This window comes from Rhagoletis zephyria, unplaced genomic scaffold, assembly GCF_001687245.7.
Source record: "Rhagoletis zephyria isolate East Lansing unplaced genomic scaffold, Rhagoletis_zephyria_1.1 Rzeph_scaffold_01097, whole genome shotgun sequence".
NCBI lineage: Eukaryota > Metazoa > Arthropoda > Insecta > Diptera > Tephritidae > Rhagoletis > Rhagoletis zephyria.
Genome location: NW_016158181.1, coordinates 143,764 through 152,907, shown reverse-complemented (window position 1 = coordinate 152,907; position 9,144 = coordinate 143,764). Strand labels below are relative to the sequence as shown.

The 9,144-nt window shown below is 34.5% G+C and overlaps 1 protein-coding gene across 5 annotated transcripts; it reads right to left on the bottom strand.

Moving 5' to 3' along the window:
- Positions 1 to 752: 752 nt before the first annotated feature.
- Positions 753 to 8,534, bottom strand: Pi3K92E (phosphatidylinositol 3-kinase 92E). 5 transcript variants are annotated; one of them, XM_017615906.1, is made up of 12 exons: positions 8,124 to 8,534; positions 7,939 to 8,068; positions 7,517 to 7,845; positions 6,178 to 6,831; positions 5,409 to 6,106; positions 5,140 to 5,340; positions 4,877 to 5,083; positions 4,224 to 4,811; positions 1,411 to 1,717; positions 1,176 to 1,346; positions 954 to 1,073; positions 769 to 897 (listed from the first exon to the last, which is right to left on the bottom strand). In XM_017615906.1, the coding sequence occupies exons 3-12, from the start codon at positions 7,661 to 7,663 to the stop codon at positions 769 to 771; spliced, it is 3,222 nt and encodes a 1,073-aa protein (XP_017471395.1). In that variant the 5' UTR covers positions 7,664 to 7,845; positions 7,939 to 8,068; positions 8,124 to 8,534. The 5 variants fall into 5 exon arrangements, with proteins under 5 accessions (XP_017471398.1, XP_017471395.1, XP_017471397.1 ...); XM_017615908.1 differs by having other exon boundaries at positions 7,931 to 8,534; XM_017615907.1 differs by having other exon boundaries at positions 7,935 to 8,534.
- Between the last annotated feature and the right edge of the window lie 610 nt (positions 8,535 to 9,144).

Sequence of the window (9,144 nt, the reverse complement as noted above, 5' to 3'; positions counted from 1 at the left end):
CAAAGTTGTTGTTGTTTGAGATTGAAAATGAGAATGCGTGTGTGAGTTTGTGTGTAAAATTTTAAAATTAAATTGCTTGCAAACGTCAAGAATTTGAAAAATTCTTCTACCTTCCTATTTTTTTATTATGAAGGTACCCATGGTGGAATTATACCAGGTGAAGTAATTAGATCGAGAAGAAAGATTTTACACATGTCAGAAAATAAAGAGAGAAAGCTGTTTTCTTACTTCACCGGTTAATTGCGACATGCAAGGCACTCTTGTTTTCAACAGAATATATGCCCATCATTTCGTAAGGAAGAAGTGAGACAGCAGGCTGTAAAATCTCAGATATCAAAACTCCTTGGACACAACTTTTCACACACACGAAATAATAGAAATTTATTTCTTGAACGTTTTCTTGAAAGGCTCGTACTTGGCTTTATACATTGAAATAAGCAAAATAAGTAAGAATGTTGAAATTATGCTTAGAAACCCTGAATAAGCAAAAAAAGCATTACCAAGCAAAAGCTTAAACTTTTCGGCCCCGGTTATAAATATGGTCAATATTTTTAAGTTTGTATAATATGTATGTATGTATATTAAGAAGATTTTGTAATTATTCTGTGATTTTTATCCTTGATTTCGGTCTTATTCAAACACATTATAATTCAATTGCCAAACTCTGCACATTCGCTGATTTCCTTGTTAATACTAGTATAACTTCACCGCAATATATTCTCGCTGTAACTTCATACTTATTTAACTATTACTTCGTTTAAATATGCTTTATTGTTTATTATTCTTTGAAAAATTATGCGAAGCCCAATTCAAAGATGTTTTCCACGAATTGACTAAAGCCTCACTGAATTTTGAACGAAAGTGTTCCCGAGCTTTCTCTTCAGTGTAGTCAAGAACCTTAAAAGGGAAAGTGATTTAGCCAAAATGAAAAATATTCAACTTTGTGTACATACCAATGTTTCCTTTAAGTAGTTTAAGTCTTTTTCCGAGGACAATTCTGGCAGACCGGTTGATATCATCATAGAAAAAAGAGACAGTATAAGGCAGCCATGCTTGCGTAACACTAAAAATGCCTGGAATATAGAAGCGAACAAATCAACATATGTATGTACATGAGATTTAGAAAATTTGTAAATACATATGTTGTAAGTAGTAGTATTTAATTTTTTCCTTGCCTTTTCACACATGTTTTGAAAATATATAAATTCCTCCGAATCACGGTCATTACGTCCCTTGCTGATGACATACACAAAGTCGTGGGTTAATACAAAAGGAACGCGCTCTCGGCGTACCCCAAATTTCTCTTTGAAATGTCCTAGAATATGACCGAAGTCGATGTGAAAAAGCTATACGGCCAAAAAGTAATATATTTTAGCATTAATCTAATGTGTATATTTTTTTACACTTCACCTGTCCATTACGTTTGACCATGATATTGTCTGAATGCCGGTCGGCCACTCCCAGAACATAGGTGGCAACACAATATCCAGCGCAGCTTAGAGTAAATTCATTAATCGCTTTGTTCATTTCCTCGTCGGTGCGATTGTACTCCTTCAGCCAACTAAATAAAGAACCTTTTTTAAATGGCGACGTTGCTGAAAACATGCCTTTCTCCTTTTGAATATTTGCGATTGTTTCAGCGTTTAGCACAACCTCGATCATTCCTAGGCGACGTTCCATACTAATACAGTTGTAAATATTCATACGAAAGTCCATACTAAATGACAAAAAATAATATGTTAAAGTTTTCGATGTGAATTAAATGTTAGGGTGACCAAATGAGTAGAAGAAAAAGTCAAGGCACTCGCAAGAAAGCCCCCCTCCAAGTAAAGACACACAATCGCATTTTTGTGGTTCCTGGTTACTAAAAAAGGTCGAAAGTTTGAGATTTTTCAAGTGTTTATTATGCATTCGGCTTTCGTTTAACACGATTACACAGTGCTTTTAGCTTCTTTTGTTACGGGTGGGACAAGACCAATACTGCTTAATAATAGCTCAATCAATATAGATAAATTTAATATATAACACAATTTTATTAAAAGCAGATGAGTTCTACTATATATTTCTCTTACCAAACCCTTGAATTATGAATCGCAAATTATATGACAGTACTTTCAACACAACCTACTTTAAACTCACTAAAAAAATTTACTTAGAACTTGATTTTAAAAAGTAAAAAAGGTAATAACATGCATTTAAAGCTTTAATTTGTTATTTTTTGGTTGATTCAAGATTCTTACAAATNGCAAATTATATGACAGTACTTTCAACACAACCTACTTTAAACTCACTAAAAAAATTTACTTAGAACTTGATTTTAAAAAGTAAAAAAGGTAATAACATGCATTTAAAGCTTTAATTTGTTATTTTTTGGTTGATTCAAGATTCTTACAAATGTTTTGTCCACACGTTTGTTAGTTTTATAAAGAAAATAATTTTTGCACTGAGGTTCAGTTTCAAAAGGAACCTCCCATATGGTAAAAAGGGCATAACACTATTGTGAAAAACTGAGGTTTTTAAAGTTGCCATTTTGTGTTAATTTTTTATAAAAAGATGGTTAGTGCTTTAATCAAAACAATATAAGTGAATCAAACTTTCAATTTTTATACAGATCTTAGAAAAATTTTAACTTATTAATCTGAATTTTTAGGAAACATTTGGGTATGCAGTTTTATAGCAAGTTAAATTTTAGTATAAAAAAAGTGCGGCTAAGAAATCTCGTTTATTTTAAAATTTATTTTTTTTTGTTTTTTTTTGCTGACGGCATTTTGGCCTTTTTTCAAATAAGCATAATTTTTTTATGGAAGAAAATGCGCAAGACCGTTTGCAAAGAACTTAAAAAAAAAAATCAACGCCAGTTTTTATAAATTGCACTTATGTATGAAAATAACCGCAAAGCCGTCAGCAAAAAAGAAGAATTAAAAATTAGCGCGATTTTCAGCCGCTTAAAACTTGCACTTTGTTATACTAAAATTTAACAGGCTATAAAACTGAATATCCATGCCCTATCTCAATGTGAATGTAATGTTTTTGAACCATTTTCTGAGATAAGGCGTTCTTCAACCAAATTTTGAGTCATTATCTGGGATGGACGTTTTCGAACCGGCTGCCGAGATAGGTCGATCTTCCACTCAGCCTATATTTCAAGAGTCCTTGAAGATATTTTGCAACAATTTCTCCGTGAATCTTATACAAAAGAGTCGATGAAAATTCATTTTTGCAAATCGTTTGTAAAACTTATGGGATTCTTGTAAGACAAGTTCTTCATCTCATGATTTGTTTTCTTACTTTTTGGCGGCCAGACACTTATTTTAAACAATTTTTATTAATTTCATGCAGTTCTAACGTCGTGAATACTAAACACAAGCTTGAAAGGCTGGTTTTACTAATGAAAGAAAATCCCAATCCCCGAAATCAAAGATCTGTTTATAGTTTTAAAATATTTTAAATAGATTTGGAACACAAAATTTCTTAAATATATTGTATGTCAAAATATATTCGAAAGACTACGCTTAAACTCTCTTAAACGTTTTCTGCTCCTGGCCAGTTTTCTAAGCTCTCATCCTCTGACGAACCGTTGAACCAGAACTCCGTTGTACTTAATTTTACCACGTTTTTATAAACTCGCTTTCTTTTTTATTTCATTTTAATTTGAACAAATTTACATATCGTCGTTTAAAGTACAAAACCGCGTATCAACAAAATGCAAAACCGCGTATCAAGATAATGGAAAACCGCGTAAGTAAGGTTGCATAAATTATTTTCTAGAGAGTAAAAACATTTATATTTCTAAATGGTTCTCTTTTTATAAAGCAATCGCATTTCTGGCTAGTATATTTCAGGACGAATGGATAAGGATTGAGCCAGGAGTTTGTGTGGGCAAGCCCAATTTTTGGCAGCAAATGTCACGTCACGCGGTCTTGCAGAATGAGGATACGCAGCTTTGTACTTTAAACGACGATATGTACATATGTATAAGCACACTATTTAGTTTGCTCGATTTGTAAACAAAGCTTCTCAGCGGTGAAAAATATTCTATTGTGAACAACCTAAACGAGCGAAATTCACAATAGAGCTATTCTTCATCGCATGAGCGCCATAATGCCCTGGAAAATCGTTCGATTAACACTTTCGGCCACAGTCGAAGATCGAATGCAACTCATAATAGGGGCCTTTATTTATTGTTTACGTATGGTCAGTAAGTAATTCGCTTTTCTACTCACCCCTCATTCTTCCACAATTGGTCCATGACTCGCAGCATCTGCAGTGTTAACATATCCTGTCGCAGATCATCTCCATTTTTGAAAATTATATAGATATCATTGCAACTTTGATCAGCATTCTTCAGTACAATCCATAGCGGCCTCATTTTTGAATCCATAACTTTGCATTTGTCCGGTTGGATTCCCTTGCAACGAAAACTCGGATTTAATGGATTTTGTATTCCCTGAAAAATATTACTGTTGCTTTGTCTAGAAAAAAAATCTTGCATTTCTTTGCGACCCTTCTCTTTGCTTCCCTTCTTTGCGATCAAAGAACCGGCTTTAAGAGCATCGAGAACTTTAAGCTGATTACATAGATGCGGCACATGGGGTTTGCAGCCTTTTAAATATCCCTCGAGTAAGAGACCAAAGCGTGTTTGCATCGAAAGTGTTTGCATTTCAGAACGCAGGTGCCAGAAAAAGTAGTGGCCGATACGCTGGTTTCGCAAGGCACGTTCTAGTAGAAAAGTTACCAAGTCACAATCTAGATAAGATTCGTGCTTTATAGCCTGTACTAGTTGCAAAAGATATAAGAGCAATTCCTCATCTCTGCGAAATAAAAGAGCAACTTTTGTTCACAAATCACTTTAAGATTTTTTCTTTTTTATATCCACCTCAGAAAATGCAGACAGTGTATAGCAAAACTTCGCACAGCTGGATCTGGATATGCATAGTCAAGCAGTTCAAGCGATCTTTCCACTGAAATTGTAGGCCATTGTTGTAATAACTTCCAAGTCTCTGCGACCTCGTCACGCTCATTCCAGTTAACACAATGCAGCAGAGTTGATAGCTCCTCAGGAGCTTCAGCTAAAATTTCATATCTGCAAAGATAATAGGTACCGTTATGTTTCTGTATAATTAAAAATATGAATTTTACCTCCTAGACCATATTGCATTGCGATCTTGATCATGCATTTCATAGACTTTATCAATGCGCAGGTACTGTGATAACATAGCGCTAATCGGTTTGGTGTTTTCTTCTAATTTGTCGCGAGTTAATTGCTCACTAGGATCAAGCTCTCCTGCGTATTTTAGCACTGCCTCCATCGATGGAAACTGTATATTTTCTAAGCCGTTACTGTAAAATAATATAAAACAACAAATTATTAATTGCAGCACGAAATTTTTTTTAAATTACAGCCTAACCTGTGAAATGTAAGCTTCACTATAGCACATCCATCTTTGCGCGGATTTGGTTCGATTGTACCTAGTGGATGGAAAATTTCGTCCGACCGTATGTCATCTGCATAAGTCCATGTGTAAAGTGCTTGACAGCCAGTACGCATTTGATTCTTGTAGTCAAATATGGTTGTATTCACCCACGCCAAAGGATTGTTATTCACATATGTGTTGGCTTCTTTGTATACATTATCGCGATTTATATTAGAAGACTTCTTGGAGCGCGATGCTTTCGTTACTTCGTAAATAGCCATACATAGTCGTGCCATGCGCGGTAAATTTTGCACTTGTATGTCGAATGAGATGTCTTTCTCGAATGTGAATGAACGATTATTGCTAATTGCATTTTCTATGGATTGTTGAGCACATAAACGGCGCTCACCATGGAAGAGACCAACATGTACTCCCACTTTTATAGCACGCGAGAGGTCGCAGTTTACATTCTCGATTTGATGTAAACGCAATCTAAAAGGTGTCACTAAGTCCCATGACGACGTGATATTTAGGTTCTGAGTAGGTATTTTAGCGTTATGTAGTGACGCTGGTATACTTTCCGGTCTACGTGATCTAGAGAAGCTCAAATCGTTCTTGTAACTAACATACGATTGTAGTGTGTGAATGGGTTTTAGAACAACATTCGGCACGTCAGATCCGGAAAGACTTTCCTTTAGAAATACATAAGATTAATGTTTATATGTATATGGTGATTTCGATTGCAAATCTATTAATTGTTTACCTGAATATATATGAATTGTATAAGAGGGTATTCGCCAAATAAAAATTCGTCTCGACCACGTACTTTTAATATATAGTCGGATGGTCGATCCCCAACCCTTATTTGAGAACGCTGCATCTTCATAAGTGCTGACTCAATCACTGTGGTAGAGGTGTCGCTCTCACTAACGGGAATTGTATAGGAACCTTCGTCATTTTCCAATTTCACAACAATCAGAAAACTTGTACCACCCAGCCGCTTTCGAATCAATTCTGGCATAACATGGGTATTTGCAATGCGCATCGGATGTTCATAAAGCAGTTTTTCTGCCCATGTGAAACGGGAACGCACTTGCTCCATTTTGTCACAGAGGTGTGCAAGTTTGCGCCGAAAGTCATCAACCTCAGGACTACGTTGCGAACTATACTCTTCAAAAGATTTCCCAATCATGTTACTCACCAGTTTGGAGAGTTCATAATCACTGGAAATAGATGATGTTTCAGTACGTTCACCCAAACGTAGCAGGCAAAAAAAGGGCTGTATTTCAGATAGACGCTTAGTTTCATCTGTGAAACAATCAACGTTGGCAAAATTAGAAATGCCACTAACTTCATAGTCGCAGGGATCCTTGATTAAATGACATAACGGAAAATTTTTAGCTTCTCTTACGACTTCCTAAAACGAAAAATTACAAAATGTTATATTGGAAAACATACATACTTACATACATATAAAGTAAATTAGAAATCTATGAACTCGATGTTGCATGCCACAGGCTTCAGAATAATTTTTTGTACTGATAAAGTTAGTTTAACCTTAAGAATTTCAGCAGAAATTCGCTGAGAGTCGAGTAGGGCCTTAGTTTACAATATTAGACTGAATTTGACAGAACACTCAAACAAATCGCATCGTCAGCGATCCTGATTGAGGCATTCGATTGCGAAAAAAAATATCGTGTTACTACTATTAAATTCCACCATGGTTTTAAAATTGTTTGGATAAGCTTCGCGGCGCTTAATGTTGGTTAAAAAAGTATGCTTGCAATATGTATTCCTACAATTGTATGTACGGCATGCAATTTTGCACACTCAGCTACAGCTGTAAACATTTGTATGTTCAAATGTTCAGTTTTAATAGAATTGCTAACAATTCGCGTTTCTAATTAATACGATGATCTTAAATCTAAATCTGAACATTTAATTAATATTAGATACGTGGAATTTATTATACAAAAATGTTAACGCGAATGTCGTATACCGTTTTGTATTTAGCCTGCAAATTTAACTGAAATATGTATATGCATACATATGCCCTTATACAAATCGATTCAACCGATTTGATGTATTAGAAATCTACTTACCGCTTTAATTTCTCGGATTGTGCAGTTAATAGGCACGACCATTAGAATGAGAACGCCATTTGGCATAAGGCAACTGACTTCGGCGAGTTCAGGCACCTCATACCTCCAGAAGTCGATGGAGTCGGTGGGACATGCTAGAGGAGCCATCTTTGATGTAAATGTTGTTTGAAGATTGTTTTGTTCTGAACTCTAAATAAAATTTGAATTTGTTATATTTTTTGATTACGATGATCCTGCATAGCAACGTATCATTCCAAAGATGATATCCTGCACACTTTCAACAATCTGTGTGGTAAGCACGGGGTAATCATTAGCAACCGCTCAAATCACTTCACGTATCCGGATGGTGTTAAGAAATAAATTAAAAAATAAAGTGCATAAGAATCAAATTTTTCTTTACACATACATACATACATACTTACAGATAAGTGCATATTTTATCGGGCAATTGGCTTTTATTTCGGCGTTAAACATTAAAAGTAGATATTCTTAATAAAAATTCGGTAATCATTAAATATTTTTATTGTGTTGTCTATCTCTATTTACTGATCTCTGAAAATAGCGTGGTTCAAAAAAATTTGGCATATATTTCTGCTGTTGCATATACATATACTAATTTTCACGTCGTATGCCTCAAAACGAACATCGTTTTATTTACAAGTCGCACCAATCGCAGCTACGGTTGCCGTTCCATGTAGCCCTCTTGCAGCTACAACATCGCTACCTACACCAACTTGACAAATAGTTTGGTTTTTTAGGAAATTGGAATATACGTCTCCTTAATATTGTTTATTACTATAAGATGAATCTGTGAATATAGAATATTTTCTATTTTTAATAAGTTTCTAGGAAATTAACGAAGAACACAATTTAGCCTAATAGCTTTTATAATAGAAGTGTCAAACTATCGATGGTACTATCGATAGTAGCGATAGTTTTATTTTTTGACCCTATCGATGAGTAGCGATAGTTATTCTCAAAAAAAACCATCGATAGTACTAGTCGACTATCGATCAGTTTTTTAAGTTTTAAGGTAACTTAACCTGTTTATATGGCATCAAACGCGGTAACGAATTAACTCATGTCAGCGTAGGTCGCTTGAAATGCAACACAAGAAATAAGTCGATCGAACACAATTTCAAACAGAGTTCATCCCGATGCAACCCTGTTAATACATGTGTCAATTCTTGAAACTGATGATCATTGAAAATTAATAATTAAAGACTCAAAAAACCATGTAAAAATTATCTTAGCTATTAATTTTATAACTGGGGCATGGAAATCTATGCAAATACATGTTTTTTTGGACTTAGGTGAAGCGAAATAGTAAAGTAGATGAAGTAAGTATGAATCATGAAATTATCTTAAAAGTGGCATTCAAATTTTTTGCATATTATAGTCATGAATGCATATTATTGCATATTTCGGATTTTTTGGAATTTTTTTAGTACATATTTTGTATTATATTGGCTCTTGACAGAAGACTTAACATAACATAAAAGTGTTGGTTTTTCATGTTTCCGGGCCATTCTGTAAACCATTAGCAGACAATTTTTAGTAACAATTTTATTCCAGAGAAAAATCAAAGATTTAAAAAAATGTTTTACAAAATGAATATACTCCAAGCG

Excerpts from the sequence above, each read along its gene's own strand:
- Pi3K92E (XM_017615908.1), bottom strand. The coding sequence starts at position 7,663 with ATGGCTCCTCTAGCATGTCCCACCGACTCCATCGACTTCTGGAGGTAT. Across the intron at positions 5,084-5,139 it reads AATGCAATATGGTCTAGGAG|ATATGAAATTTTAGCTGAAG; the intron begins GTAAAATTCATA and ends TTATCTTTGCAG. Across the intron at positions 1,718-4,223 it reads CAATTGTGGAAGAATGAGGG|TATGGACTTTCGTATGAATA; the intron begins GTGAGTAGAAAA and ends TTTGTCATTTAG.